Raw genomic sequence first — 17,231 nt, 5'->3', positions numbered from 1 at the left:
CATTCTTAATAGAAAAATTGGCCCCTGGGGGACAGAAAGTGGTTCTTGTGAAAGCTAGTTAAAATTTACATACGTATATATATATATGTGTGTATACATAAGTATATGTACATGCATATACATACACATACATATATGACATATATATGTATGTGACATATATGTCACAGATAAACAGTATTAAAGTACAGATATATAAACAGAATAAACAAATATGCAATATATCTGTGGTATTAAACTATCATGAAGGGTGAGGTTGTGGCTCAGCAGTAGAGTGCTTGCCTAGCACGTGTGAGGCTCTGGGTTTGATCCTTAGCACCACATAAAAGAAAAAAAGGTATTGTTTCCAACTACAATAAAAAAATAAATATTAAAAAAAGTATCATGAAAGAGGAGGAAAATAGGAAAAAAATATCTAAAACACTCCCTGGTGGGAACAATGAAAAGGAATTAAGAAACGCTACTTGAAGTAAATGTTCAATAACATTTGCTAGTTTCATCCAGCACAGTAAGTACTTTTCCTTAACATAATCCTACTTCTGAGTATTAGAGAGTCAACTGGGCACAATTGCTTGTTTTGTTTTTGTGTCATATTGACTTAGGAAAATAAGTCTGCACAGAAAATAGAAATATTCCCATGACTCAGAGGAATAATATTTTAAGTGTAATTCTCATATTTCATCTGAGGACTACACACTCTTCCAAAAGAACATTTCATCAATCCTCCAAGCAATGTATTTTACAGAGAAACAGAGAAGAGCACTCTTAGGTTCTCTTAACCTGTCTCCATGGGGATAACAATTAATTGTCCTAAATTCAGGCCTGGGAATTTTCATCTCAGAGTAGTAGAGAGCATCTGTGGAGCTCTTTCTGCAGTAGTCATGGCTCTCAGGTGAGGATTGCCTAGGAATCTCTGATGACCTCGTGCCCAAGGGATCTGATGAATGAGCCACTCAGTAAAGGTCCATGCAGAATCAGTGTTGTCCTCAATGTCACTCTTACCTCCTCTCTCACTACTCAAGGCAAGTTGTCTGTTGTAAAACACTTCTCCTGGGAAAGGCACTGGTTGTTAAGATGGTTTCCAAAGGATAACTGCCTTTTCTCAAATGCAAAGGTGATGCTACATTCACAACAGAAAACTCATCTGTTCTAGCAAGTCCAGAAGAGAAAGTAATGGAATTCAAACATGAGTGATTTTACACACATGGCAATAGCATCTGTCTTTCCAATGAATTTGAATATACTTGTGTCTGTGCTCCAGAGATACAGATTTCTCATTTTAAGATAGAATTCTCTTCTGGAACTCTTCCTGTGAGAACATTTCCCCACCCACCCCCATCCATGTTCTGAAGGCACTGAGCCTTTTAGATCCATATTATGCCCTTTTAGAAGCAATGGTACCCTCTTCAATTGGTTTCTAATGGGAAAATACATATGCTAAAAAATATGGATCAGAATTTTTCAAGGTATCACCCATAGGGTCCGTGTAGTCCAACATAATTGTCCCAGTTTCACCTGCATGGGTTGAGTTTCATAGATTTGCTTTCTGATAACAGGAGAAATGCGCATGGATTGCATTCCATGTTTAAACCCCACTGGTCTCTTTGAAGCTTGAAAATGAGCATTACCTCATTCTTTCCTTGATTTCATGACCTTATGTCCTCCTGAATTTTCTCCTACTTTCATGCTTAACTTCTTCTTTATTGACTCAAGATTTCTGCCCATCTCTTAAATGCTGTTGTCTTCAAATTTTCTCTTTTTTCTCTCTCTACAAAATATTTTGAAATGATCTTATCCACCAAATTTCTTTATATGTAATGGCTTCTGACCAGTCTTTTCCCTGAATATCAGACCTTCATTTAACAGCCACTTGAGATATTAACTCACGTGTTCCAAAATTCTCAAAATCAATGTCTCTCACTGAACTTATCACACCTGCTGTAGATCCATCACCCCTATCCTTTCCAAGATTATTGAATAATGTACATGCCAAAATTTTGCTAGAAGTCTAGGTATAATCCATGGCCTCTTTCTCCCTTTCCATCTATATCCAATCGCACACCAAATGTCCCTTTCACATATATTCACTATTGCTAATACAATTCAGTTTACCACTATCTTTAGCCTGGGTGAATTTATCAGCCCCTTAACTGTTTTATTGTTTAGTTTATACATAAAATTGTACACATTTATGGGGTACAAGATGATGCTTCAATATACATATACATTATGTGGTGTGCAGATGAGAATAAACATATCTATCTCTTCAATATCGTTTACCATTTATTTATGGAGAAAACAGTCAAATCCTTTCTTGTAGCATTTTTTGAAATACACAATATATTATCATTATCTACAGTCACCTTACTATGTGTTAGAACATCAGAACTTCTTTTTCCTAACTAACTATAACTTAGTGCCCACTGATTAACTTCTCCCCCTCCCCACTATTCCCATATTCTCCCAGCCTCTGGTAACCACCATTCTACCATCAACTTACACAAGATTACCTTCTTCAGATTCCACATGTGAATGTGATCATGTGGTATTGTTATTCTGTGCCTGGATTATTTCACTTACAATGATCTCTAGTTCCATCCCTATCATTGCAAATGACAAGATTTTATTCTTTCTTATGAACAAATGGTATTCCATTCTGTACATATTTGCTTTATCCATTCATCTATTGATGGACACTTGAGTTGTTTCCACTCTTGGTTTTTGTGAATAGTGCTGGGTAAGCACAGTTGGCTCTTCAATATAATATCACTGAATGGTATGGTCTTCCTGTTTTTAATTTTTTTCAGGAAACTCCATTTTGTTTTCCATAATAGTTATACTAACTTTCATTCCCACCTACAGCGTGTGTGTGTGTGTGTGTGTACCTGTGCATGCACATGCACTGGAGTATAAATTCAGGGCTTCAAACATGCAAAGTAAGTGCTCTAGCATGGAGCTACATCCCTAGTCTGTATCTGTTTGTTAACAGCCATTCTATCAAGAGTGAGGTGATATCTCATTATGGCTTTAACTTGCTTTTCCCTGGTGATTAGTGATGTTAAACACATTTTTATATGCCTTCAGCCATTCATACATATTCTTTAAGGTCTGTTACTCATTTTAAAATCAAATTATTTGTTTTTTTGTGGGTTTTTTGTTTGTTTTACTATTGTAATATATGTATTATTTGTATATTTTTAATATTAATCCCTTGTCAGATATATAGTTTGCAAATATTTTCTCCCATTCTGAAGGTTGTTTCTTTGCTCTGTTAATTTTTTTTCTTAATGGTGCAGAAGATTGATATAATCCCATTTGTTTATTTTTACTTCCAGGAAAGAAATCTCTTTCCAAAAAAAAAAAAATCTTTTTTATTCTAATGTTTGGAACTGGTTTTGTATCTTTTCTTCTAGTAGTTTTCTTTTTTCTGGTATTTTTATAGTTTCAAGTCTTACATTTAGATCTTTACCTCATTTTGTGTTGATTTTTATAAGAAGAGATACAGATCTGGCATTGTTCTTCTGCATGTGGATATCCCATTCGCCTCCCACCATTAACTGAAAAAAAAATCCTTTCTCCAATGCATATTCTTAACACTTTTTTTTTGAAAATCATTTGGCTTTAGATGCATGAATTTATTTCCAGGCTTTCTTTTCTGTTCCACTGGCCTATGTGACTTATTATTATTATTTTTACTAAAACCATGCTGTTTTGATTATTATAGCTTCATAGCATGGCTTTCTTCTCTCTTTCTTCTCTTTCTTCTTTTTTTTCTCTTTCTTCTCTCTCCAGTATTGTTCCTGTAACTTTGTTATATAATTTCGTCAGGATCCTTAACTCATCATTTTCTCTTCTCCACTAATCACTTACCTCTCATTTCCTCTTCATGTCTTCCAGGAATTTAATGTTCAAGTGTATTTCATTAAATTTTATTAATATACCATCATCTCTCTTGTCTTAGTTTATTTATGCTTTCATCATGGAGAGCTCCCTTCCTGCCGCCTCACAGCAGATTTCACTCCCGTATGCTGTCATAGTACACACCATCACTAACATCAGTAACATGGCTGTTTACATCCCCTGTTCCTAAGCATATATCATGCTTCTGTCAACGAAGGAAAAATGCATTAGAGCAACCAGGCAAGAGAAAAAAATAAAGGACATCCAAATGGGAAAAGATGAAGTCAAATTGTCATATTTTCCACGATTTGGAATATTTACTTTTAAAAAATTAGAAAATTAAAGAGAATTATAGACCTTGGGAGATAATATCTTTGTGACTTCTCTCTCTCTTTTTCTTTCTCAGAGCTCTTCCTGCCATGATGCAATGGGTCCGCACGCAGAAGCCAGGAGAGAGTGGCATCAATATTGTCACTGCCGATTTTGTAGAACTTGGTGATTTTATCAGCACTGTCATAAAGCTCAACTATATCTTTGATGAAGGTGAAGCCAACACTTGATAGTCCTATTTGGAGTGGCCATGAATAAGATAGAGAAGACTCATTGTATTAGGTGTATTATCTGTAAACACTCTGATTTTCCTTTTCCACTGAGTCTTGGAAAGGATTAGGGCTTGTAGTGGGTGGGGAAAAGGGGAAATCATTTTCTTCAGTGATTATGTCACAATCTACTATAAATATTTCATTTCCTATTTGATGAGCGAAATCTACTTCTAGTGTTAGGGATAAAAAAGTATAGTGAATTTTGTTTTTTGAAATTAGTCTTTTAACGTACAACTCATGAGTGGTTACTTGATTGCATTTTATAATTTCAACCTAGGGCTTCTTTACTGTCTAAACTCCAACCTTTCCACTCCCTCTGTTGCTCGCTCTTTCTAATCAGATGCTGTATGGTACTCAAAACAATTGAATGTCCAACATAATGTGTATTACCTTGTTGTACTGAAATTTATTTGTTTTGTGGGACTTGATATAATATTCTGTAGTCGTCTGCAATTGGGCAATCATAGCCAACTTTTGGTCATAGAAAATGTGCATCCAATCAGTTTCCCTGCATCAGTGATATTGGAGGCCATAATCAGTGATATTTGTGTTATATAAAAACAATAGTGTGTCACAGTATTTCCATTTAAGGCAGCTATAACTAAAGTGTAAAAATTTTTTTTGATAGGACTGAGTGCCAACTCCCTAGTAAAAAATGAGGAGTGAGGTATGTGGGGGGAGATGGATGTCACTTTAGTTCAGCAACCCCTAGAAGTAATAATACTCTGCAAATACCCAGTAAATGATGTTATAGCAAATGCATTAAAATCAGAAATCTGGATTCCTCCAATAACTTTCTTAACAATTTTGATTTAAATAAAAGGAAGAACAAAGAAAGATGAAAGTCAGGATTTCCAAATATGTTCTAAATCCCAGGTTTTCAGGAACATTTCTCAAGAAGTTTCAATTGACAGGAAGAAAGGAGAAAGGAAGAGTAGTGGATGGAGTGTTTTAGAGCAACGTCTTTGAAACTACGTCCACCAAACCACAATGATCCATAAAATATCTCTAGGAAATCCTTGAAATACGTGTGATCTGGGCAGACTTGTTTCAAATTGGCAATCACTCATCACTTCTGGGATCTATCCTGTTCTAGAGGTTAGATGGAGGCAGGGGGCAAAAGTGTCATACAAAGATTCTGTGATCTAACTTTTGATAATTCAAGCCCTTAGGAAAGGACAGTGATAACACAGTTTGAGCCCTGCCTCCTTTTGGTGTCTTTACAACAGTTGACAATTCCAAAAATTAGTTTTCAAAAGCACAATGCCCCCTTACCTGTATGCATCACAGGAATATTGTGAGGCATTTATGCAAATCTATAAAATTTGTTGAAATCCTTACAATTTTGAAGTATTTTTATCTTCATATTTAGAAATAATCGCACCTTCATATTTTCTGGGACAGTGCAATTCCATGCAAATTGAGACTATGGAGAAATAAGAAGCATGCCCTCAGCTTTTAATTAATCCAAGTGCAAGATGTATAACTTAATATCTTAGACCTAGGTAAGGGAGTTGATTACATATGTCAAGATTATGGATAATCAAGAGTTGATTATGAATATTCATTGTCAGAAAACAGTACTTAATAGTAACTGCAGAGAGGGAATAAAAGATTTTTTATACTGAACAGAATGTTCATGAGAAATGTAGTACCTGTTTAGACCAAGTAGCACACGTATACATTTTATAAGCAACAGATACATTTGGACATTCCAGTTGAGTGTATATTCTTTGTCATACACAATATAACTACACATACCCACTCCTATGCAAGTAGCAGATACAAATATACACAAACACACAAAAAATAGACAGATACAGTATAATTCTTTTCAAGTGAAAACACCATTATTAAATAATTTAATTTTAACACTTAGTCTCTTAACAATGTAAAAAAAGGATGGACACAACCTTTGAAAATTGAGTACCTGATCATATTAAAATATTTTTGTAAAAATATTATAGTTTAGAACTCAAATATTTACAAAATATAGTTCTTTTCTTCCATTTTCTCTTCCATTACAGTTTTTTTTTCCCTTTTCACCTGCTCTTTATGTGCAACCGAACATGAATTCTTTTTAAAAGGCTATGGGCTATTGAAGTTTATGTCCTGTAAATTTGCTTTTTGAACAGACTCTTTTTGCTGGTTCTTTATCATTCATCACTCCACATATTTCAGCAATTACACTTGTTATGACACAGGATTTAACTTATAAATATGACAGAAAACAGGTCTTTCAGCCTATTAATGAAAATGAATAAAATACAGAGGTAACTATATTGTATTTTCTTGAAATTAAATGCTTTCCTATAATGTTTGCTTAGAATTAACTTTGTTATATTTGTCATTTGGGTGCTGGAAATAACAAACTTGAGGAAGCATTCGACAGTGCAGTTTGTAAACTGAGGGAAGCTTCTGATTGCCATTAGCGATATGCACACAAAGACCTTGTTAGACAAAAGGTACTTTCAATCTAATGTTCTGATTTCCACATGGACATACAGTGCCACCTCTGTAGCAGGCACTAAGAGTAAATAGACTTGCCTTAATTCTAAAGGAGGGTAGAGATAGTAAAGAACCCTGAGAGAATTCACTAGAGATTCCTTGGAGAGGGAATGGCAAGGAGGTGCCTTTGGCTGTGTCTGTTCGTTGGTCCTGCCCTGGAGCACACTTAGGAAGCAGGCTGTGGGTCTTACATGGAGAACCGGGGATGCATTCCAAGTTTACCCTCCGCCTATGCTCCTTTGTCTCAGCTGGGCATTGTGTTTTCAGAGAGGTAGGAGCACAAGGGCTACAAAGAGGCCCCAAGATGTAGTAAACACATCTTGGTGCATTTTTTGCTTTGCTTTTTAAGACTTTATGTCACAAGTACTACAAGGCAAAAAACTAAAATAAAATCCAACTTTTACCCAGTCTTCATCAGGAAATCAAAGGAGTGGGTGAAGTGAGGGGAAATAAGCAAGGGATATCATTTATACATTTGCCTTCCTGTCAGCAGTTTTGGAGCACCAATATGGTGAATACTTCTCCTGCCATAATCATTTATGTTTCCTTTATTAGTACATAGTCATGTGAACATAAGGAATGAGGAAGCATCCTTTAAAAGCCTTAGGATTTTCTATATGATGACCTCAATATTCACTTTCAGCCATACTGGGAAAACTCACTTTTCATGGAGCGCCACCTAACAGTGAATGTACTAGAATACAAAGTGTTTGGCATGATGCACCTGTGTGTATGTATACACACACATATAAACACACACACATAAACACACACACACACACACACACACACACACTCAAGTAAGAACTGCATCTAATTATCCAACCTGGTTCTTTTGCAATTTTGATTCTTAAATCAATCATCTCCTATGTTAGTAGGCATAAACATAGCTTAAGTATTTAAATATTTAAGGGGAGAAAAATTATTTGAAAACCAGTGAAAAGTGAGACCATCAGAAATAGGACACACGTGGCACTAGTGGTCTAACTACATTGTCAATGACACTTGAAGCTAGAGAATCTAAGCTGGACAATGGACTTTGAATATGCATCACACACACATATACATCTTCACTTAAAGGTGTCAAAAGTCCTTTGAGGTTCTGACATGTTTTAGTAAAGCAAGGTTACATGTTGTTCTCCCCTTTTAGGATTCCAGACTAGAAAATTGGAAGTCTCAGGAAATGCATGTTTTCATGAGTTTTTCAATTCTATAGTTTTACAAATATTCAGTGACACAATCTTTTAACCTTTGATTGCACAACTAAACAGGAGCTCCATAGAAAGAGTGTTCACCTTTTGAATTGCTAGGAGAAAATAATGCAGTGCACCTCAGGCTATGCTAAATACAATTTTTAAAGTGTTTTATTTTGCAGCACTTTGTTTTTTCAACTAGGTTCAGTAACACCATGGTGTAAATGCTATATTTGCCATAACTTATTGGTGGCTCCTGTGTTCCATGTGGTTTCAAATAATGCTCCAAATGGTTTGTTTTCCCAATGACAGTGATAAAATGTTCTGTAGAATTTGTAAAAGGTGTTGACTGAATCTGTTAAAACTTGTGTAATTTTTATTTCACGTGTGATACTATTTTATAGTTATTAGTTCTAAATGTATATTTGTATGAGTCAGAACTATGTGCTTGTCAGTGGTATGTGTAAATATATTGTACCTTACTAAATATCAAACTTATCCTAAAGAAAAAGGGCACATTATGACCAGCCTTAATTTGTCACCATTTTTTTTTTTGGTTGTCATTGCTGCAATTTGGATTTAAACCTTAAACAGAAATTATGTTTTTGTTAAAGATGACTTTTTAAAAAAAAAAATCTTATGTGGTATGTGCTTTAGAAGTTTTCTGAGTTCCCACAAGCAAACTGTCCAGTTTGCAACGCACCTATGTTTTTCAAAACGACCATGCATTGATTAATTCACTAAATTCATCATCATACAAATAGACTAAATTCACTTTTTGCTTCCATCAGAACCAGTGCATTGCTAAAGTTCTTCTTCCCAATATGGAACTCTGTAAAAAGATTTTTGCTTTAATGATAACTTTTCCATTACAAATAGTTTTTCTCTAGACCATTATTTTTGAAAACTGGATCTTCTGAAGGAAAATGAACCACCTTGGCTCTGTGAAAGTTGCTGAAGCTCCATCAACATGATGTGGTTCCAACATGGTTCTCTTTTCAAAAAATAAGCATGCAACACTCACACTATTCCTGTCTGCCCTGTGCATCCCACCGGTAGAAAGCTCATGATTTTAAGAATCTATCCTGGCAGTTATGCTCGAAGCAAAAATCTTACAGTCTTCTTTAGACTGGGATCTGGATATGAAATATTAATTAAACTTTTTATTTCCTCCATCTTCAAGAATTTGTTTTTAATATTTAGTGTTGCCAAATAAAATACAGGACATTGGTGACATTCTAATTTTGGATAAATAATTATTTTAGAGTATTTCTTATATATTTCATCAAGTACACTAAAAACTGCTTATATGAAATTCAAATTAAAATGGATATATTCTGTATTTTTTCCTAAATCTGGCACCCTATCCACACTGCCTCTCTATCTTTTCCAGTGGGCTACCCATGAAGAGTGAGATCTACCTCCCTCTGTGTCATTATGTTAAGACACTTTGTGCAAATCTGCTGTTGGTGTACCCTTCTTGAAGGAAAATATTGGTCCACACCAGGTCCCGGAAATGTTTTATGAAGGACCAATTCAAAAATAGAAGGAAATAGCTGGACCTGCTGGCACAACCCATAATCCCAGCTACTCAGGAGACTGAGGCAGGAGTATCACAAGTTCAAAGCCAACTTCAGCAGTTTAGTGAGGCCCTGAGCAACATAGTGAGACACTGTCTCAAAAAAAAAAAAAAAAAAAAGATGGGAATAATCAAGCAATTATCTTCATTAGATTAGTGCTATAGCATTCAAAATTTCCCTTCACTAGCCTGTTTTGAAGCACATAGTCTCCCCATTTATTCCTTAAGAAACATTACCCAATAATTGAGAAAATGAAAAACATACCCTTGTTAAAAATGTTCTTGTAAAGTAGCAGCAGTACCTTCTAACTTAGTACCAGAACCACTTTTAAAATTCAGTTTCTTTTTCTTTCAGAAAGGTGACAAGTTAATCTATTATCCCTTCACTCCCATTAACACCATACCACAAAATATAAAATTTGATGTAGAAAAGAACTCTTCACTTTGGAAAGAGAGGAGTCTGAGGTATGACCCTGTCAAGTACTTCACTAAAACAGGTGAAGTTGGTCAGCTGTTCTGGGACTGAACACTAGCACCTGCCAGGGACACTGGCTAAAGAATTTTTATAGGAATTGAAAACCCCAGAATCCCTGGATTATGAATAATGAGAAGCAAAGATGGTTTCTAGAAGTTTTCAGAGAATAGAACCATGTTGGAATTCCTAGAACAAAGCTTTCTAACACTGCTGTTTCCAACATTGAATCCTTGACAAAACTGAAGGTGAATGAAGTCTTAGAACAGCATTCCTTCAAATGATACAGGAAAACCTAAATCCCTTAACATTTCCATCTCTTGATTCCTGCCTCTACAAATTTGTGTTGATTTGCTTCATTCTGGAGGATGAGAACTTTCAAAGCTGGTGACATTTCCTTTATCAGATGCCAGAAATTCACCAGAGTGAGAAAGATCTGTGCCTTCTCTTTTTAGGATCTGGTCATTGACACTTTAATAAACGTGTTGTGAAAAAAAAATTAATGCTTACAGTCTGTATAGCAAATGTGGATTTTTTTGATATTATTGTGTTCTTAATGTAAAAACAGTTTCTTTGTATCCAGTGAAATGCTAATAAAGTCCTGGCACCAGTTATCTTTATTTTTTCCTTAATTCATATTCATCAGTGCTTCATTATAAACCCCAAAGTGTGGGTCACTTAAATAGAACATGACTCAGAACATCAGAAAATAAACTCATTTTTTAAAAATTGTGATCATCATATTAGAATTTCCTCCACAAATATTGTACACATTTTCTACCAATAAAGGCACTGCCACGAGTGCTCTGATATTTCAAAATTAGGAATCTCTGAGATCCAATAATGTTAGCTTCTGATATGATCAATAAGAAGGTCAATATCAACACATCAATAATACAACAAACAGCAATAATACAATAAAATATCATATTTCTATTGCAAAACACCATCAAGTTAAAATCTTAAAGTGAAGAAAAATCTCCTTTGCTGAGACATTACTGTATCTAACACATGAGACATGATTCCAGAGATGGAATTGCATTTGTATTCCACCAAATAAAACCTATATGTTGGGGTACAAATCATGCTTTAATATAAAATTTAAGCATGATAATGTAGTTATAATGGAAGTCCAGTAAATAAATATGGTTCAAGTTATCTTTGGCGTTCACTTGGATATAAGACCCCCAAAAGGCTCTACTTGTTATATAAACTATATAACATTCATGACATTAGACAATTTCTGTTTCTAAAGCTGTACTGATCTCTATATTTAGGAAGTGCTGTGTGTCTACATGTAATATCTGACATGATTACTGTGTGTCCTTAATATAACATTTCTTTAGTTTCATTCAGCAAACATTTGGCTACTATGTGGCAGGCCTCTGATAAGCACAATAAGACATTTATTTCCAAAAAGTTCCTTAAAAGAAAGAACAAAGGGTGTTTTAATTAGCTTTTTTGCTGCTGTGACCAAAAGAGACCTAACAAGAACAATTTTAGAGGAGAAAAATTTATTTGGCACTCAGGGTCTCAGAGGTCTCAGTCTATAGTCTTGCTCTGGGTCCGAGGTGAGGTACAACATCATGGCAGAAGAGTGTGGAAGAGGAAAGCAGCTCAGGATATGGACATCAGGAAGTGGGGGCATGGAGGGGGGAGAGACAGAGAGAGCATTTTGCTCACCAGGAATGAAATACGTGCCCCCAGTGACCCAATTTGTGCAGCCACATCCTACCTGCCTAGAGTCTCCACCCAGTTAATCCATTCAAGCAGATTAATGCATTGACTCTGTTAAGGCTCTCATAACCCAGTCATTTCACCTCTAAAGTGTCTTGCCTTGTCTAACATATGAGTTGGCAGGGGAACACCACAGATCCAGACCATAACAAAGGGCATCTTCCTTGGGAGTTTCTCACTAGAGCTAATAGGTGGTATTATCCTGTCCCCTTAAAGAATATAAAAAATAAGAACTCATTTTCAATGACCTTTTCAAAGAAATATCTCCAGGTAGTAAAATTGTTCAAACACAGATATTCCTGAGACCCTGGGGGGGATGGGGGGGGGAACGACGACTTATAAAATAAGCATAATTGGAAATAAGTCACAGAAACAGATAGTAAAGAGCAGATTCCCACTCACTCCCTGATTCCAACAGCCACTATGTTCATGACTCTGTACGTGGGCAAATCCAGAGGCTCCATCCCTTCATCTGCCCCCCTCCACCTTTAGGCTACAGCAGAAATAATTCCACAGAGGAAGCGGATCATAGCTTTAGGATGACAACAAGTAGACTTTTATATTTCAGGTAAGCAGAGTAAAGAAGAATCTCCTCCACAGAGGGTAAAAACAGTGATGCTATCAGGATCGATGGAGTAAAAACATCATCTGGAATTAAAGCAGATATTTCTTTTTAGATGGAAAGAAATACTGTTGCATGGTAGAATATTTTAACGATGGCTCACCACGTGGATTTCAATATATGTCCTTAAAAGTTAGTCATAATAATGACCGTGCTGAGATTAGGTAGGAAGAAGTGATCCTAAATATAATGGGGCACCTGCTACCGAAATTCATCCTTCAGTCCTGTGGGTAGAAAATTTCTTGGAAGCATCTGGAGCTATTAGGCAAAGGCAAACCACATTAAAACCACGTTAAATTTTCAGAAGTGGGATTTGGTGTCATTAAGTGACAAGAAGAGTAGGTAGGGGAGAACTCCGCTGCTGGGAGTTAATAAGCACTCCCTGCCTAACTTTTATTCTCCACATACTTTTTTTTCCCCATAAGAACATGAAGTTTGACTTCTGGTGGTTTTGCACAGAAATAATTAAGAAAAAAATCTTTTGTGTCAACATAACTGCTCAGATATTAAACTGTACTCTTTAATTTCTGAACAACAATAAAAATCTTTAACTTAAGCCTTGAAAGTTCTATTTTTTTATTCCCAGGGTGCAGCAAGTTATTGAAACATGTTTGGAAACAATGAAATAAAATTGTGCCTGGTTGTGACTTAATTGAATTGTGGACAAATGCCTGATAAATACCATGAATGTACCAAGACGCTTAAGAGATGAGGGTTCATTAAAGAATACCCCTTGAATTCCTTGGAGGAATACTAAGAATATGAGGAAGATTTAGGGGGGAAATACACTGCATGGTGTTCTCTCCAAGTCTAAAAATCTCCTACCTCTTAGCTATAAAGTAAAAAAAAGAATATTTGTGGAAAATATTCATTCAGGGGAACTTGGTTTATAATGGATGTATTTTAAAAGAACCAAGAAAGGATGGAGGAAGAGATTATATTTCGAATGTCAGTAAAATCTCTTCCTCAATTTTCCTGTCCCTCATCTGCCAGTAGATACATATGGGTTTGCATGAATATGTTAATTAAATTCCACAGATGCCTGCTCCCACGTGAGTCCCCAGCTCCCGTTCCCTTTTGGAAGACCCTCTCCTTCCCTACACTTGTTTGAGTATGCAGATGATGTCTCCTATGTGCTTAATACAAAAACCTCCATGCCCTCCCCTGTCTACCAGCTGCTGGAGACTACAGTATCTGCCCCTTCTCTGCCAGGCCAAGCAACCTACCAGTAGGCCCTGCTTATGCCCACCTGGGCATCCCTATGAAGGTAGAGTCCTCAGGTGGCAAAGGGATGAATGGTTTGGGCCATGTGAAGGTAGGTGAGGAAATGCTTCTCTCTCAGGATGCATTCTAATATAGGGCCTTCACAGTTCCATTTCCACTCCCCTCCAAGGACCAATGCTTTCTTCTTCATCAAATTCATCTTTCTTTGGCTTTTCCTTTTCTCAAGACATTATCCTAGTAGGATCCTTGGTTTTTATACAAATAGGTCTTTGAAAAACCACCTCCAAATTCATTCTAGAACCCCAGATGCATGTAGTCTAAAAGAGCCAGCTGCTCCTGCCAGAAGCCCTTTCTGTACAGATAGAAAAATGAGGAAATTGAGTAGAAGATTGTGTTTGAATTCCCAAATTTCTCTTAGTAGGATTCTTCTTCACCTGGTGCACAGAAAACAAAACTTATTCCCTTACACACAATTTAATGAGCTCAATCACCACGAAATAGTAATGTGGCTTATAATAGTAGTTATTCAAATGATTCTTATTTTAATTAAGTATTCACAGAAAAGTGACACTCACATAGCAATATATTACAGGATGGCTTTCTTCAAGGAAAGGCTAATAGTTTGGTGTCTCCCTTCCTTGCCCCTAAGTCTTCCTGAGGAACCCCATGAAAACTTTCACAACTCTCCAGAGCAATACTTCTTAAACTTTGTCATGCATACAATTACCTTGAGATCTTAATTAAATACAAGCAAGTTAGGAATAAAGCTAGATTCTGCCTTCAAAACAAGCTTCCAACAATAAAGATGTTACTGTGACATGTGTGCCTCTTAGAGGAGTCTATGGAGCCCAACTTTAAACACTTCAATGTCTCAAATTCCCCATGAGATTTACTAAGGGGGAGGAATTAATGACCAGATCTTTAATTATCAAATCTGAGTGGTGGAATTATTGTAAGGAAGAAAGTTGTATAACTAAAATCTTTTAGTTTTCCAAGCTTTGTCTACCTAAAATCATCAGTAACTACTTACAGTTTGATTTGTTTACCTACTACAAAGAGACAGACCACCCGGAAGATGAAACAAGGGTCATCTCACTAAAGGAAAACAAACATTGTAATGTGCAAGAACAGAGTGCAGATGAAATTTAAACACCAGTGTTTTGATAGATTCTAAGAAAAATAAGACTGTGTAAAAGGGGTCAGGTCGGGTCTAGACTGCAAAGGAGAGTCTGAATCCTGCTTCCTTTGACCCTATTACATTGCAGGCAGCTGTCATGTGGTGTGTGGAAACTCATCTGAAGCTCTGGTCCTGGACTGAGAAGAGGCTGCTTCTCTATATCAAAGTAACTTAAATCCCTGCACACAAGAACGGGGTCTTTTATTCCTACTGATAGAATTTCAAACAGCCACACTCACTCAAGAAGAGGTTTACCATGACACCTCAGAGCTGCAGGGTCCTCATGAGAGAGAGTTCTGACTTTGCAAAGCTGACTTTACATTTGTCTATTATTCCAACCTGGTGAACGGCCATCCAGATATTAATTTTTTCATCCCAAGCTGATTTTAACATGCTCAGTTTCTAAGTGACAGAAGTCCAACTCAAATGATTTTAAGCCAAAACAGAGGAGGAGAAAGTGTATTACTTTTCAAACTAATTGGGGCCCAAAGAAGAGAGAGTGTTGGGCTAACAATATCATCAGGGCTTGATTTTTTCTGTTTCTCAGGTTTTTTCTTTTTTTCTCTCTTCAGTGACTCTGTTTAAGTGGAACCTTTTCAGACTGAGTCGAGATTATCAAAGATACTTTATCCCAGTAAGTAGTTTGAAGTAAGAAACAGAATTGAGTCTCATTGGTCTGCTGTGGGCCTGAAACCAATTTCCGAAACAAGCACTGACCATTAGTCTTGTGTACCCACAGCTGAGCTTGTGGAGGTTCCTATGTGGGTTCTGACATTGGTGGGTTCCAGCAAAAGTGGAGTATAGCATCTGTGGATTCAAACCATGGATCAAAAGTATTCACAGAAAAAGAAATATACTTATATTGAACAAGCACAACTTTTCTCTTATAATTATTCTCCAGACAATATAATATAACTACTATTACATATAATTTATCTTATATTAGGTACTATACATAAGCAAGAGGTTATTCAAAATATACACAAAGATATGCATAAGTTATATGCAAACACTGTGCAGTTTACACAACAGATTTGAGTGTCCACAGATTTTTGTGTCCCCAGATTTTGTATCCACAGAGGTCTGGAACCAAGACTCCATGGATACCAGTGACAACTGTATACTGGTTGGTCCTATGCCAGCCCCACTCCTAGCTGTGACTGAACATGGGTTAGCAGTGGTAGGAAAGGAAAATAGAAACTCTGCTATTAGAAGATGTACTAGAAGATGTAAAAGGTGCTCTAGTCAGACATAAGTAGCAGGTGCCCTCTGCAAAGAATTTCCTATACCTCTGAAACCATACCATGTAGGTAGGCATTCTATTAATTTATTCTGTAACTTCACCTTGAATTTGCGTTGAGTTCAGTTCTGAATCTGTAGGAAGTTGAAATGTAAAATCAAATATTAAGGTAATTTCTAGTTTTACCTGTGGGGGTCTTGTTCATACTATTTAATTTTAAATTCTTTCAAACTTAGAGAAAAGTTTCAAAAATATTAGAAGAAATTTCCACATACACTTTCCTTGGAGTCATTTTAATTAATGTATTTCAACATTAAATACTTATCTAGGAAAAAGTCTGTTTTTTAAAGTATTATTCATGTTCCAGAAGCAAAATTTTTTATTATCATGTTAGAATTAAAAACTAGAAATCCATATCCCTGCAGTCATTCTTAAAATAAAGTCACATTATGCTAAAATTCACATTATACTAAGGCATTACAAGCAATATAAAAATAAAGTCATTGTTTCATATAAAAAAGGGTGGAAAGAAACATCTCTAAGATACACACAATGTAAGAGAATATTAGATGTATCATTTAATTTGAATATATGTGGACTAGGATTCTTACTATACGGGAAGCAACAGGCAGTTCTGAGAGACAATTTTTAGAAGAGGTTGCTAATGTAGTTGAATTAATAGTTTGACAATGAGAGAAAGTTATAGCTTTGGTAGCACCAAATTATTTCTCCCAAATCAATACTAATTGAAGGAGATCAGGTAGTCCTCAGCTGAGTTCTTAAAGTCGTTTTTGAAATGATTGGCTGAATTCAATCTGTACACTGCATGAGATAAGCCACTTCTGAATTAGGAAGGGAGATGAAGTTCACAGTGGTATGTACGTGTGTGTGTCTTACTATTTAGGAATTCCATAAGATTTTCTGTAGGGTGTCCTCTTAACAGTATTTTTGAAATATACTTTGATGCTCCTATCTAA

The 17,231-nt window shown here is 36.0% G+C and overlaps 1 protein-coding gene across 1 annotated transcript in view; it reads left to right on the top strand.

Moving 5' to 3' along the window:
• Positions 1-4,467, top strand: part of PLCXD3 (phosphatidylinositol specific phospholipase C X domain containing 3) — a 143,047-nt gene extending 138,580 nt beyond the window's left edge. The window contains exon 3 of the mRNA XM_081296435.1: positions 4,307-4,467. Within this exon, the coding sequence (XP_081152561.1) occupies positions 4,307-4,460 (154 nt within the window). The 3' untranslated portion in view covers positions 4,461-4,467. The remainder of the gene's footprint in view (positions 1-4,306) is intronic.
• The last annotated feature ends 12,764 nt before the right edge of the window (positions 4,468-17,231 follow it).

The sequence above is a fragment of the Spermophilus citellus genome (assembly GCF_964194105.1).
Source record: "Spermophilus citellus genome assembly, chromosome: 1".
Taxonomy (NCBI): domain Eukaryota; kingdom Metazoa; phylum Chordata; class Mammalia; order Rodentia; family Sciuridae; genus Spermophilus; species Spermophilus citellus.
Note: the sequence above shows the minus strand (reverse complement) of the source record. Positions and strands in the feature narration are given on the sequence as shown.